This window comes from Dendroctonus ponderosae, unplaced genomic scaffold, assembly GCF_020466585.1.
Source record: "Dendroctonus ponderosae isolate FM_Combo_2020 unplaced genomic scaffold, Dpon_F_20191213v2 Dpon_F_20191213_6, whole genome shotgun sequence".
Lineage (NCBI taxonomy): Eukaryota > Metazoa > Arthropoda > Insecta > Coleoptera > Curculionidae > Dendroctonus > Dendroctonus ponderosae.
In genome coordinates, this window is record NW_026018814.1 from 13,337,490 (window position 1) to 13,354,447 (window position 16,958).

Below are 16,958 nucleotides of genomic sequence, written 5' to 3' on the forward strand. Positions count from 1 at the left end.
GATTTTCTCCTCTTCGATTTTTCTTCCACTAAACCTAGTGCTTCTTGTGCGCCTTGATGAATGCTTGATGTAATGCAATCATACTCTTCCTTTGGGTTTTCGCCTGAACGTGCCTTGAGTTTTTTGTTGAGTCGTTTTTTATATAGGCTTTTTACGCTGTCCTGCTCTAGGCACKGCTTKTACTTGTTTTTAGATTTATTTTAACSGCCATTTATCAATAATATTTTTGACATTTCTAATGCTCTAATTTTGTAATGTCTAAYGTGGAATCTAATAAATGCTCAATTTTCAAAAAACTCACTTAAAAATACTGACAAACTTAAGGAATTTGTTSTGAAAAATTAAGAAATAAATTTGATTAGTTGCCTCCTCCAAAAYAGTTTAACAGTTGCCTCCTTCGTCACTTTGTACAAAATGTTGAAATCACTTTCCAGCTTCGAATTTGGGACAAAAATCAAATAATTTTCCATTGAGGAACGAACTGAATAAGCGAAAGTTTATAATAAATTATTTGGAAAACTCATCACTTCCATTTTCTGACGAATGTTTCTGATAGTACCGCGAGGTCTACCTTCATTCTGCTGATTTCGCGAACTATTTCGATGACTCATGCATGCACGTTTCAGCATTTTGGATAAAAACGCATCCAAAGGACACCGGCTCACGGACTACACACTATTATAATATACGACTGCCCTAACGGAACCAGATGGAACTCGCGCACGGCTCTGTGCGTGTGAGATAGTACCTACACAGKGGCGGATCCAGCTTTCCAGTCAAGGGGGGGGGGGTCAAGTAGTAGAAATTCAGTTTTTTGTGGCCTATGAAATTAGAAAAATTATCGTTAGTCGATATAAACCCAGCATATCAACCATTACTAGGCCATCATGCAGAAATCAACGCTCTCAATGATTGGTAGCAATCAAGTACTGTCGCAGGTTAAGGAAACTTGTACATTGTCTTTACATTCGAATTACTCAATTATCAACATATAGACAAAAATATCACTTGGAGATCCACAGTTTCGTCCATCCAATGAAGTAAATTTACTTATTGGAGGCAGTCTATTTCGAAATTTACTGCTGGAAGGCAAAATAGAGCTTGGAAAACATTTTTACAAASGACGAATCCGAGACCGATCTTCAAACAAGAACATCGGTGTATTACATTATTTTACCATTTGAATCAGCAATTCTTTTGGTTAGAGAGATCTGAAACCAATTACATCTGAAAGATGCTAAGTCTTACTTTATTTATGTCCCACTTGTTCAAAGCTTTGGTTTCTAATTTCATGGTTTTTTACTTAAGGTGAATCGTTGGTATGTCACGCGTTTAAAACGGTTCAAAGACTTCGAAAACAGGACAGTCTTGGTGTTGGTCTCGCACTTTTGCAGACTAAGACTGCAAAACCAAGAACAGTTTCGCTCATCACTACCTGGAGATGGCATCCGGAATTATGTACACACATATTTACTGTCGTAATATTTCAGGGATCTCATGGTGCCGAAACTTAAATTTAGTAATTAGTTCTGCGTCGATGGGTGAAGTAAAGTGCGGATTTCATGAGCGTTAGTTTCAGTCTGAATACAGCCAATGAGCGCCAATTGGCTAGAAACTGGTTTTGGGGATGCTTGAAAGGACCATATCTCGTAAATTCGACGATTTACGATTAATAAGCTCGAAAATATAAAGTAAATGTTCAGAGTAAATTATTAAAACTTTAAAGTTGAAATTGTGAGTGAGAAATAAAGTCAAAAAACGTATAACCCCAGAAAGTGCTCTTCAAATCTTACACCAATTTGTAATCCTACTGTGTATTAGTTTTTACGTATTACAATCATTCACAATTACAATTTTTGATTAAAACGATTATGTATTTCTTATATTCATATGAGAGAAATATGCGTTGAGTATTTGTTAAACAGGGTGTTCCGTAAATATGTTAAAATATTTTAATAGCGTGTTCTTCTAGTCATTTTAGAGGGCGGTCTTTTTTTAATTTGAGGTTTTGTTGTTGACTTATTTGATTGCCAAAATGGTGGAAAATATTAGATTTTATTGTTTTCCTTTAAAACGGTTAAACATAGAAACTTCAAATATCGTATACTTTATAAGCTAATGGAGTGCCATTTTATGATAGTGTTTTGCTTTTATACATTTTATGTGTTTGCTTTTCTACAGGGTAGAAATGTGGAACCCTTACTTTTGTTTTGTTCAAAACTTTTTCGTGTGCTCTTAAACTTTTCTCGACATAATTTTTTTAATTACCACAAGTTATTAGCCAGCTTTTCATCTCTTATTCTTTTTTCCTAAGACCAATAGTTTGCTCGCAAAAAAATAAAGTGGTTTTCTTTGCCGTTCTCAAAATGTGTACGTAATTAAGATAGGTATTTTTTTGAAATGTAATAACGTTTTCATATAATAATTTTGGTACGCATTATTAGTTGATTACTAACAACCTAAATTATTTTTCTAAATTATGTGTTTTGGTTCGGATTACAATTATTAATATTGAATAAATTTTACTTAAATAATAACGTGGTAACAATATGCGCAACGATATAAACAAACAAAATTAAATTTAAATAACCATTCTAATGTTAACTTAGCAGCTGTTAAAACTGGTTACCTTGACATTCTTGGCATAATTGCAGTATTTTAATGAAATTAAAATTTACACTGAAAGTTTGCACTGAAGTATTATTTCATTAGAAATATTAAATATTATTTTCTGAAGTTCTTCGATTGTATTAATTTCTGTTGAATACCGTATTTTTTAAATGGCCCCAGAAGTAAAAATCAAGCGCGTTTAGATCGGGAGATCTAGGAGGCGAGTTTATTGGAGCTTCTTGACCTCTCCCAATCCAACGGCTTGGAAAATTAAGATTAAGCCGAAACGATCCATTTTTTTGCGGGCACACAAGTGCCCTTAGAAAAAAACAATAAGATATAAAAAAGTTGATAAACAACTTGTAGTAATTTAAAAAATTATGCTGAGAAAAGTTTAGGTGCACACAAAAAAGTGCTGACCAAAACAAAAGTAGGGGTTCTACATTTCTACTCTCTATAAAAGTAAATCTAACTACGAAACACTACCATAGAATGGCACTCAATTAGCTTAAAATGTATAACAAAATTAAAGTCTATGTTTAACCGTTAAAGAAATACAACAAAAACTAATATTTTTCGCCATTTTGGAGATCAAATATCTAAAAAATTAGACATCAAATTTAAAAAATTCTCAGGAAGACTCTATAGAATACCTGCAGCGTAACATTTAATGATCCTTAAAATATATTCCTGTTTTATTAATCATTTATTATTAATTATAGTCTCCATATTCAATTACATCTGAAATCAACGACCAAAACAACCGATAAACTTTCTCTAAACATTGTTTGAAAGTTTTGATCCAATTTAATCCCTTGGTTAAAATAAAGTTTTTTCACTTTCTTTAATTAATCTTCTTTGTAATTTAATTTAAAAAAAATTAACTTTTAAATTACGGAACATCATTTCACATATTTCTTCATACTTTTAAGACCACTGCACTCGTTTTAAATTTCAAAGCTTTGACTGAACTGCGACCGCCACTGGCTGGCATGGTCCAAAACAAATCGTCAAAATTAAGCGTGAATTAAAGATCAAAACGTTGGAGAGCAAAAAATCTGATGATTTATTTTAAAAACAAAATGGAGGCCCAACAGCATTTCGGGTACGAGATGGAGTGATGACTTTTTCATTGAACGGCGCAACATCAATGAACTTGAAGTGATAAGTTGCGGTTCAGAACTTTGGATAATTATTTTGAATTTTCAGCGTTTTAATCCAGTGTAAGAGGTTTTTGTTCGTGGGGTCTTTGTCGGATTTTAATTGGAGCTAAAAGAAATGAATGGACGATTGGATTCAGACATTGTCGTAAAACTCATCGTCATTCTCTATGAGTTGGAAGAAAATTGAAAGGTCAGTAACATGAAATTAGTGACTGATTGATGAACACGAAAAAACTGATGCTTTAGAAGAATGAACGGAAAATTACTTCGCTCGTTTTGTGTGGTTCAAGTCGCTGAATTCTTGTTACAATTAGACTTGAACTAATTAATTTAGTTAAGAGCGAAACGTACCAAATCGAAAACAATTACTTTTGATTGATGATATCCAGTTTATTAATTTACACACAGCGCTTTTGTAAGTTTTTAAACCGACGGGTGCACATTCTAGTTTGTATGAAGTAATATTTAGCATATATTTGTAGTTATTGTGTACTATAGATAATACTGTTTACCAAAGTACCAGTACTTGTCTGAACTTTACAAAGAGCATATTGAACGAGCTGATTGCTCACATTCATTTAACGTTCTAAAATTATTGCTTGTCGCCCTACATCCTCCATATACGGCCATTTCACACTGCTTAATGGTATTATTCCAAGTATATATCTCAAGATAAGCATGACATTGCACTGGGCCCCAAGTGTGTGGTAGATCACAATCTGGAAATACAAGACACATTAGATATGAACAATCACTTTCGGATCGGAAATTTGCAAATGTAGATCAGCCTTCATTGATTATGCTAAAGATATTTTATATATGACGCTTTTCTCCAGTTTTCGTATTTATATTTGGAAGTTTATTCGCCAATTGCACTATCGATGGGGCGCTAGGCATGATACATGCTTGAAAGGGTCAACCAACAGTCCAAAAACTATGGTCTTCTGATAACTGTAAAGCTGCATGGCCAAAAAATGTTGAAACAAAAAAAACAACTAACAAAAAATCTATGTTGAAATAGTTGCAAGCTATAAATCAGAACGAAGACTAGACAACGGAGATAAGGTTTATTAATGAATAATAATTTAAAAAATGTTTTTTACAAGTGGATATTGGTTTAGAACTGCAAACAAGAATACTCCTTTGCAACATATCTTCCACTAATAAAAAGGTTCTTTACCTAAAAAGGAACTTCTAAAGATTAGGGTATCTTATGGAGTGGCAAGAGAATTATTAGAATATTTCGAATGGTATGGCTAAAGGACTTGCGCCAGTGGTTGGGGTGCTGCAACACGGAATTTTTTGGGGCAGCGGTTCGCAAAGTAAAAATGCATGTTGGTGTCCATTTTCTAATAGAAAATGGATTACATGAAAAATAATAATAATTTTTTGAAATATATATTGAACTAAGGGTTTATGGAGTACTCGTGCTGAAGATTTCGAGAACGTTTCTGAATCTGAATAAACCAATCCCTCAAAATTTATTATAAATGCACCCCATATGGAAATTATAAATTTATTGTCAACAATAACGGTAGGCTGAATTTTTGCAATAAATTTAACTGTATTCAAAATTTTGGATTAACTCTAAACTTTTCTCATTTTACTAAATTTATTTCTTCCATTACCTGACCTTGTAAACACGCTTTGAACAACAACTAAGGCCATCGAGCAAAATATTGCTGAAAATAAGAAAACCATTTTGTTGATTGCTGGAAAGGAACTTGTGAACTAACTATTCTCGAAACGTAATATGTCATGCAAATAAATACTTATGGGTATGAACATTTTCTCGATAAGAGCGCAATATATACAGATAAATTAGTGTTAAAATTTGCATTGGAAGCGCCAATCGTCTATTTTAATTGCAAAATAGTAAGGTAGTTTAGTTGATAAACAGTTATAGGTATGAGGATGGTTTTTAATTTTCGAATTTATAAACAGTTTTGTTTTGAGCTGAATTAAGAATGCACATTTACATTTTAGTGTGGTCATTACGTAAATATTACACTCGCCAAATTGCTTATGCATGCAGTACTAGAACCTGACAGGTGAATTTTTAACTTGTCCGGCAGGTGAGTTGTGAGAAACAAACACTTCGAAGTCCTTATCCCAAATTTTTGATAAGTWTGAAATAAAMATTATTAAATTAAATCACAATCSCTGTATAATCTGTCGAATTAKGTTACCAATCAATTTATAGTGCCCACAAGTGTGGAAAAATGTTCTCCACACTCACAATATTCCTTCATAAAACCATATAATTATAAAAATGGTCTAAGGAAATGCGTCACATCAGTTAACTACGCACATAATGAAAACTTGGAATCGAACTAAAAATATACTACAGTTTTCMTCGATGGAAGAAAATTATTTGATATAGTCCCACACAAGTAGTTAATGAATACTTTGCATGGAAACGGTGTTAAACGACACGGTATTGTGACTCGTCGCGAGTTATTTGGATGTTAGACATTAATACTAAAAAATGGAAAATATTATCAGTAATGTATCTACAAAAAATTAACATACCCCACAGGGGACTGTTTCGGATTTCATACTTTTGGTAACCACTATAAACAGATGCCGACTTCTAAAATGCCCTATAATCATATGGGGACGATGCAGCAGTAATCATTTCATACGATTCCACCCATTTGAATTTTTTTCTTTGATTTTTTGAGGGTAAGTTTGGGTGAACAGACCTACAACGATTAAAGAGCTAAAGCTGGGCACTCATGATACAACGYAGTTGGCCGATTTTGTGGGATGCGGTTGCAGTACGATTTGGTTRTAAATCGGTTGGGGACACACACGTAACGATTYTGCAGTACRATCTTCAMTTCCAATTGATGAACATGTCGGTCCAAAAAAACTGACAAAAAACGTAGATGGTGATGCAAAAACTAGATATTTTATTAAAAAGACRTACATATAGYCACGTTAATTTAATAGAGTGCCCAGACGTTTGGAGAAACCACYTCTGAAGGGATAAAACCACGTGTGTMGAATTSCTGGTTTATCCCATTTGCATCGTMTTTCWCCTCTTGAAACTTGGCAATGAAAATATCCATTSATTTYTTTCTTGCAGTTTWATCATGATCAAGTGGCGATTTYATTGYATTTTACRAWGACATTTTCTAAATTAATATGTTATTTAGTCCTGAAATCGTGCAACAAAATCGTAGATGCGAASACATGGTCTACGGGAGTACAACATAATGTAGTGTTCAAAAGCAGCTTTCGAGCTTTGCTGAGAYATCGTGTGTTGCATTACCCAGTCAAAGCTGCAAAAATGATTTATAGTTGTGCTATTCTGCTTAAAATTGCTGACTATTTTAATAATAATTGGTTCAGTRAAGAACAAACGATTCGAAATGGGGTTGTTAATACAGTTTTTCTTGATCCYCTGGTGGAAAGTACGTACTTTCGCCACTGTTTTCGATRGCGAAAGCATCACTTTTACCCATTACAAATTTTCTTCATCCCGTGTGGAAAGTAATAACTTTCGCCACGCACACTGACAGCTTGACTTTGYCACTGACTGTTTGACAACATTTTCAAAGTTTTTTTCAAAACCTTATACGAAGCGAAAGAAGGATCTCTKTTACACCGAATCTCTCTCTAAAAATTCTGTTCAGATATGAAACAACAGGCCGAAAAAATGGCCTTARAAAATACACACTCAAACCTTCTAAACAGTAGAATAGGAMAAGGTAATAAATACTTCTAAAATTATTWCAAACAGTTTGTCAAACTTTCAATCTTCTCAACAGACTTTTGTAGTAGACTCARCAGTAAATAAGTATAGTTTTTATGTAAACTAAAAATATTGTAAATAAATAGGCATAAGTATTTGACAATGTAAATTTTTCTATTGCAAAGTAATCTCTCTAGAAATTGAAATTACTTAAATAAAAAAAAACAATTTTTTGACGAAGCTTTCATTTCGTTTCATTACTATTGTTTTTATCTAAAAAACAATGCCAACAATTATATGCCTACACTTAATTCTGTAATGGACTCTGCCAGCTTTGACAAAAACAACTTTTTATTTGCGAAAGATAAATTTATTCAATAAAACTTATGGGACTAACTTAGGTACTATATTATAAGTTGATCAAATGTCAATTTTCCTGTAAACAATATTAAAGTCTATTTTTGAAGTCTTCCCTAACATTTCAGAAAACTTCACCAGGAATTGACCGCCATTCTGCTGCAATTCGCCTTTTAAGATCAGCAATATCAGCAGGATGTGTTTTATAAACAATGGACTTAAGATGTCCCCAAAGAAAGAAGTCTAAGAGTGTTCAATCCGGTGATCTTGGAGGTCATTCAGTTGGTCCCCTACTGCCAATCGATCTATTCGGGAATATTTCCACAACCAATCTGCATCGAATTTTAACAAAAGATTTCAGGCTTCATGCGTACAAAGTTGAATTTGCTCAAGAACTGAAGCCGGAAGACCATGGGCAACGAAAAGCCTTTGTTGATTGGATTTTGGAACAACCACAATTGCACTGTGATTTTTCAATGAAAATAATTTTTAGATGCCCATTTTCATCTTGATGGCTTCGTTAATCGACAAAATTGTCGCATTTGGGGTTCCGAAAATCCAAGAGTAATCGTTCAGAAACAGATGCATCTAAAAAGAGTCACTGTTTGGTGTGCATTAAGGGCTGGAGGCATCATTGGACCATTTTCCTTCGAAAATGCAGTTGGTCAAACATTGACCGTGAGTGGTGTTCGTTATCGTTAAATGTTAACTAACTTTTTGTGCCAAAATTGCAAAATATGGATCTCAACAGCATGTTGTTTCAACAGGACGGTGTACATGCCATAAGCCAGAGAAGTCGTGTTATTTCTCGGATTGGAGATCGGCATTGGCCGCCCAGATCATGCAATTTAACGCCTTTGGACTTTTTTCTTTGAGTTTTTAAGTCACAAGTTTATGTGAACAAGCCAACAACGATTGAAGCATTAAAAGATTAAATTCAACGCTGTATCTCTGCAATACCGCAAAATTTATGCGCCACAGTCCTTGCAAATTTCATGAAAAGAGCATTTCATTTATAATCTCATGATGTGTACTTCATTTTTCAGGAAATGTTTCAAACTTATGCCACAAATATGTATATTAAAATTTAAATCCGTCGTTCTTATTCCATATCCAATGGAACATATCCCTTTATAAATAATCTCAAAAATTCTTTGCTTACGGGAAATTAAAATTCTTTTGATACACAGCTGGTTTCAAAAACACATGACCGTGTTTTACTTTTCCGGTCAAAATTGGTTTAGTAAAATAATTAAGAAATAATCGTGATAACTAAGCAAAATAAGTAAGTGTTTATATGTGGGAGGATCAAAGTACTGAGTTCTCCAGACACAATTAATCCTTTATGTTTACTAGAGCTTTATTGGACTGTTCAAAGACGAGGCGAAGGGTATTTGGAAAAGATCATCAATACTCGTAGAGTAAAGTTATTGGATGTTTCTATCGAATTACTACTGTTGTTGGTTAAATCAAAAATTAATTTCAGATTTCAGCTCATTCTTCGTCGTTTCATAGTTCACCTTTAACATTGCGCTTTATTTCTCCCCTAAAAAAGAGTAGCAAAAGAAATGTTGGCAGACCTTCTAGAATGGCCGATAAAAGCTCTATAGTTTCGGTAGGAATAAAAGTTTCCCTCAATATTTTATTTCGAAACAGGCATTATCACCACCGGCGACGATTCGCGCAGAGATTTATGAACTACACTTACTCGCACCCGGTGCTCGGACAAGATAGGGCGGTCCAGAGGATGCTTCGACACATTTCTGGCAAATTTTACTTATATTTTTCTTATATTTTCCCATATTCCCACGCAATTTGGCGAGTTATTGGAAAATTTTGCCGTTATTACCTAAGGGACGGGTGTGAGTAATGGTCGGAGATGTTTTGTGATTTATACCGTCGATATGTGGTTAAAGTAGAGAAAAATTTTAATACTTTGCGGAATGCATGCTCGAAATGGAACTCGTGTTGCAATAGGAGTTCTAATGAAATGCCATCATTATTCAGGTAGTGAGAAATGAGATTTATCTCTGTTTGGAAGCAAAGCATAGGAATTTAGCATAGCGACCACATGAATATAATTGATTTCCCTTTTCGAACAGAAGCCCTGATCTCCAAAAGTTGCTTCTAACGTGCGCTTTTAATAATGTGCGGAAAGGCAAAATTTGGTTTTCTAATTATGTAAAAATTCTCATTAATTTATTATCAATATTGTCATTATTTATTAATTGTTTCACTCTTAATTAATTGTTAGTATTATTTGAAAAATGTACGTATTAAAAAGAGCCAGTGGTGTATGTAAAGATGACGAGTAAAGCTCCGATTCTCCACGGTCTTATTCAGTTAAATTGAAAGGAAACAAAATCCAAATTTGCAAAAAGCGTTTTGTTTAATAGCTATACTTATCAGGACAAAAAGGACAGTGCGCCGACCTAAAAATATCCAACGAACTAATGATGAATCACAGATTCAAAGGGTTGAATTCTTACTTACACCAAATGATTGACAGAAATCGAAAGGCGTTAAAAGGGCAAAATGAAAACCGTCTTTATACCGACAAAAACAATCAAGCAGAGCCAAAGTCAGCTAAGCGCAAAAGAGATGCTTTAGATTGTGGAGTCGCCAAGATTCATTCATATTAAGTTCAAGTCATTCCTATGAAGGTGTTGTCTGTGGGTGTTTTAGAACAGAAAAAATTGTAAAAATATTGTTATTAAAAACTGAGCCGATGAATTTGCAAAAAAACTAAACACCAACAATGTTTTTCAAGGTAATCTGCCTAATTAGCATTACGTAAATAATATCATTCAAAACTCCGATAACCATGAAAAAATACAGAAAGTGATAATAAAATATAGGCAAGGATAGACGGTAAATTCAAGAGGATTCGTTGAATGTGGGAATGTACTTATTCGAAATGTCAATATTGTCAACGATAAATTACTTTTTTGTCAACACAACCTCAAATTGATGTTTACAAATAAATATACATTTCTGTTCTTAACTCCAAACAAGTTAGTGTCTGTCTGGTGGCCTTATTGTGCACTCGTCTCGAACAGCTTCGCGCATTCGGTTAATTAACTTCTGCTCAATATGCACCAGCGTTCAATAAACCATTGGATTAATATGTGATTAATAATGAGTCCTTGTGTTCTGTGCATCTTACATACGTGACCGGAATGTAGACCGTTTTCCATTTCAAAATTTGAATAATTTAGATAACATTTAAACCAAATGCTTCAGAAGAAATAAACTGAAGTTTCTAAATATTGAAACTATTGAAAATCACAAAAAACTGCGTTGGTTTCCTATTGCAGCAAGTCCCCTCCTTAAACTGTGTTATAATAATTTACAAATTTTACAAACGCAAGTAAATAAATATAGAACTTAAATCAGCTTTCTGTATAATATATGTAAAATTTAAAGATCTTATCAAAGTCACATCATGATAGGTAATAAACAAGTCTAGTTATTTGAAATTAATCTCACTATCTTAACATTTATTTTTTGCCGGATCTAAATTTCGTTTTATGTTGAAAAAAGGTCATTATACCATTTATATAGCACCTAGGGACCTCTAGTGTGCAGTCAGTAGAAGCCTCAACTCTGCAGCGATCGCATCATACGGGGGCCTGCATTTAAATCAGACGGCTAAATATTTATGTCCTCAGGCGATTGCAGTTCGTCAGTTTCGCGGAGATGGCGCAAAATATACAGTTTGTGTCAGTCAGGTACAAATTCTTGACCTATCCCTTGCTACTATTTTCCATGGCTAATTTCGATCAACTAAATTGAAAAAGTATAAATTGTTTGCACACACTTTATTTCCGAAAAAAATATGATATATCACAGAAATCGTAATAAAATGCTCTATTCGGTAAAGCAATAATCAAGTATGGTTACGATTTAAAAAAATACAAATTTGTGTCATATGTCAAAAATGACAGTTATTTTAGAGAAATATCCTATGCCATTTCGTTTGTAATTCAATTTAATACAAGTTTTCTATTTAATGTTTTCCTGCCAAATTAATATCAACGAAACTAGGAGTAATTTAAAAATTTATTATAAATAAGTTTTTCCCTAATATCTCTTGGGAGCTGTAAAATTTTAGAAAAATAAAACTGCTCTAGTTCCGAGGATCCCTGTACAAGTCATCGAAAAAAACTCACCCTGAATATATGGTAATAAACCATATAGGGTTTGCGTTTATGCGCAAGGTGATTTTAAACGCTGCGGAACACTTCGGAAGCAACAGTTAATTATTTTTTAATACCACAATCATTTATTAAAAGGAGTAATAAACGTATTGTAGTCAGATAAGTTTAGGTTCAATACTTTTTTGTTTTTACGAAGTTTAAAAAGTAGTTTAAACTAGTTCTTAACGTGCCTAAATAAATACTGTTTAGTATTTGCTGTTTTTCTTTTAGCCTAGTTCAAAATTTACTACATGTTTCAATGTGAAACATATCAAAAACAGTGAGGAATATCAACTTGGAACAAGTATACATTTTTTTGTTTAGAAATATCGCAGAGCCAAATATGCCCATCAAAAAAAAGGATATTTTAAAACCCAGAAAAATTCTGATGTATCTTTCCTGGTTTTGAAATAATTCCAAACGAAATAAGAATATATTGGAACCCATCAGAATTTTAAATTTTAAGTCCTGTTTTTGTGTGATTTTCAGACTCAAATGTGTTCGGTTACAAATCATCCGTTTTGGCAAAGTTGTGCGTAATTCTAAACTATACATGATAACTGCATAAGTCAGTGCACATTTAAGATGCAGTTTAACATTTTATCACGTTTTCGAAAGAAATCATATTTTTGGCGAGATTTTTATAAAAGAGATTTAATTATTCTTTATTTTTTTCAGTTTTACCATTCAAATCCATGTTCTGAATGTTTTGTGTCTATCAAATATATATCTAATATATTAATAAATATACGGGGTGTCAATTTGAAAACTTCCCACTTCCACTTAATATCCTTCTTGTAGGTGAAAATATGAAAAATCGGAGACAAGTCAATTTTAATTGTAAGGGGGACACTTTAAATACATATTTTTATCCTCCTTGTTTCAACCCCCTAGGACGGGTAAATGTCACCCTTAAAACCTTAAATGGGAAGGGGGGTCAAGTGGAAAAAAATCGTTGAATGACAGGAAGAAAATCTAGTTTAAACATTGATTTTTAATTTTTGATTTTGATCTTATTTCTTATTTACTGATTACTTTACATCGACAAAAATAACTTTTTATTTGCGGAAGTTTTCTTCACTATCTTATAAGAATTTCCGCACTATCTTATAAGTTGTTCAAGTCTTGTCAACTTCCCTGTAAACAATAATAAGGGTCTGTTTTTAAACTCTTATCTAACATTTCGAAAAACTTCACCGGACATTGACCGGCATTCTGCTGCAATTCGCGCTTTAAGATAATTAATATCAGCAGGTTGTGTTTTATAAAAAAATGGACTTAATGTCCACAATGAAAGAAGTCTAAGCGTGATCAATCCGGTGATCTTTAAGGCCATTCAATTGGTCCCCTTCTGCCAATCGATCTATCCGAGAATATCTTATCAATGTTAGGGAGGGTGCAAAAATAGACTTCATTATAGTTTACAAAAAAATAGACAGCAATTTGAACAACTTATAAGATAGTGCGGAAGTAGATCTCATGAGTTTTATTGTAGAAATGTATCTTCCGTAAGTAAAAAGTTATTTTTCTCGAAGTAAAATAATCAATAAATCCGAAATCATTTGTTTCAACTAGATTTCCTTCCTGTTATTCAACGATTTTAAATTTATCCAAAGCTTCTAATAATTTGTACTATAAGGAGACCCAGTGCCATAATTTTTGCTTAGACACCAATCTGAGAACCAAAATCTCAATGCAGGCAGGTTTAATTGTTTCTGGAATTTTGAAACGGAATTATTCGAAAACCTCTGAACAAAAAGCAACAAAGTATTATTTTAAGAGAATTTAACGCCCTTTAAAACGATGTGCCACTTTACTTCCCTTCCCATTTAATATTCTAAGGGTGACATCTACCCGTCCTAGGGGGTTGAAACAAATAAAATTTACGGGTCTTTCCGACTTTTCATATTTTCAACTGCAAGAAAGATATTAAGGGTGGGAAGTTTTCAAATTGACACCCGATATATAAATCAGATAAAATTGCAGTTGTCGCGTTGCGCTCATGGAACCGCGAAATACAGACAGGAGATCTAACAGTATCAAGAGCTTAAAATTAGTAAGCTTTCAGACGAACAAAGAGTGCTGAAAGTAAATACACCGCGTAAAATAGTGAATTTATTTACCAACTTTGCCTAGATGTTTGCTTTGCAAAATTGCTAGACAAGTTAATTTTTTATAATATGACCGACAATGCAGTAAAATTTTTTGTGGGCAATATTATTCATTGTCCCGCCAAACTACAAACCGAGTTGATAGAAAATGGATATGTTGCTGTTTTAAAAAATCAGGTAAAGCTTTATTTATAGCATACTAATAGCAATAATAACCACATAACAACCCACCTGGTATTCTAGGAAAATGTTCTGTGATAATGATCTACGAGGTTGATAATTTATAAATAGCAAATTATGAACGGATTTCCGGTGTTGTAGAAACCTAAATCTCAAAGAACCATACAACTAACAGCAAACATTAACAAAATCGCAAATTATTTTAATTTTACAGCGAATGTCTATATAGAATTTATTTATGTCTATTATGAGTAGGAAGCGTGTTCCGAATACGCCATCGATTTTGCCAGCCTTGACTCGCAGTTATGTAACACAGTAGCGCTACATTTGCTTGCTGCCATTGATTAACGGTCAGCAGAATAAGCAGGACAATAATAAATCGTATAAAGAACAATTAAAAATAATATATTTTATGTAAAACTAACACTACTCCTAACATACTTACATGTATGTATTCTACCCTTTAGCAGGAAATAAAATTATTTAATTTTTACTGCAGTCTATTTATTCACAAGTGTGACGACTTTTCTTTGCAGAAATATTAAAAAATATCCTCCAATTAATAAAGTTTCCAGCTAATAACTATCAGCAATACAGGGTGATTCAGAATGGGCATCATTCCTCTGGAGGTTTTATCGGGGGGTGTTTTGGGAGTACACGAAAAATAGTAAAAAAAATTTACTGTTATAAAAAACTCAGATATTTGCAAAAAACTAGATCAGAAGGATGGCAACAATGTTCCTTCGTAATTATTAAAAACTACTCGTACTAACCGGTAACCATGGATTAACTCAATTCAAACTAAAAGCAATGAAAATAAAAGAGACAGTAACATACTATGAAGTTAGGTTTGGCACCTTGCCGTTAGTGCTTCCACTTTTTTGGGGCAAATGAGTGATATGCCTAAATCCGTCACAGCTCTCACGCAAAACCACCTATTAAAGGTTATGTATCAGTGATCAATATTAATGATCAAATAAAATACAATTAAGTTGTTAAATCACAAGAAGCATTCGAAGTTCTGCCCGTTTCAATCCAAACATGTTTGTGTCCCAATCACTTTTCGTGCACTTTTGGCAGCAGTCTGGGCTCACATTTTGAGCAGCTTCTCGTACTCGGTTAATTAACTGCTGCTCAATTTGTACCGGCGTTGGGAAGATCAGAAATTTAATGTGTTCTAGTGTCCTGTGCATATTAATACATGGTAAGAATGTAGGCTCTTCTTCGGGGGAGTTATCGGGACGATTAAATATCCAGTGTTTGAGAAAGTGTAGTTGTTGAGCAATGCTTCAAGTACTCCTGGAAGCCTCATATGCAATAATCTCCAATACCTGTTCCTCTAGGTCTGGAACCTGAGCACATTTAGATTGTCCACTATCAAAATTAATTCCTGGGTTTCAGTCATTGTCCACTATCTGCGTCGATTCCTGGAGCCACTCGTCTTGTGTCTCTAGCCCTTAGCTGGTGTAAGTTCTTACAGCTTCTGCTATGTTACTGTGGCATTTCCCCATAACTAATCGCATATTGGCAAATTCGCTGTTTGGAGCTTCAAAATAAGTCACAGTTTGACAAATGCTTGTTATTCTTGACAAATACTTGACAAAAAAAGAGTACTTTTTTAATATAAAAAATATTCGTAACTTGAAGCGAAAATCGTATTTTTTCGTTTTGAATACTTAAGTATTTCAATAGGTTACCAATCAAACATGGGACTTTTTGGGTGGTTTTGTCTATTTATTCTCTGTACTTTTTAAGTCTATTTTTTTGAAAGTTCAGTCGCATTGCAGCGCTTAGCGCCAACTCCCACTGGATATATTAATCGCAACAATGAGAATTGCTATTACAACATTCATTACAAACATTAAAATTTTAGATGTTTCATTTTTTATATTAAAACTTAGAAAGGAGAGGAGGAACAGTCTACGAGGTGCACTCTTAGATCGTTTACATAAAAGCCATCTTTAGGAATAAGTGGCATTCCAGAAAAGAGATTGGGGGTAAAAAGTGAATAAAAGTAAAAACGAAATAGAAGTTGTATAATCGAACTAAAAATGTCGTAAAGAGAGATTTTTGTACTTGAAATTTGGTTTTCACCTAGTGTTTAGACCCAAGATCAATACTCGTGCCTATTTTAACTATTTATTTTTTTATGTTGCATACTTAGTTTAACCTTTCAGAAATTGATTTGTTAAAACATATATAATTAATTGAGTTATCTGGTATTTAATAGTTGGTACCTAAATTAAAAATTCTTGAAGAAGTTTCAATACATTTCAAAACACAATAGTGAACTGGTATTTTGACGTAAACTAAAAAAGTTTACATTTTTATTGACAGAGTTAAATTGAGATCATGTGCATATGTGTGTGAGACGCAGAAAAAGCACTACGTATTTTATTACAATTTGATAAGAGCGTAATAAGGCTTTGTAAATTTTTACAGACGTGCAATCCCTGTAAATATAAAATTCTGATATAATTCCAAGGGATCTACTGGCATCAACAGCTTAAGTTCATAAGCATTATAAGACCTAGAAAATGTGCTAAAAGTAAATGTACCGCAAATTTGGTTCCATTTATCAGATTCATTGTATAAATATTTGATTGGTTTAAACTTTGAGTCAAGGCAGTTTGCTAAA

General features: G+C 33.3%; 1 protein-coding gene across 1 annotated transcript in view; it reads left to right on the forward strand.

Annotated features, from left to right (window-relative positions):
- Positions 1–13,993: 13,993 nt before the first annotated feature.
- Positions 13,994–16,958, forward strand: part of LOC109543855 (guanine deaminase) — a 13,075-nt gene continuing 10,110 nt past the window's right edge. The window contains exon 1 of the mRNA XM_019913772.2: positions 13,994–14,317. Within this exon, the coding sequence (XP_019769331.1) occupies positions 14,210–14,317 (108 nt within the window). The 5' untranslated portion in view covers positions 13,994–14,209. The remainder of the gene's footprint in view (positions 14,318–16,958) is intronic.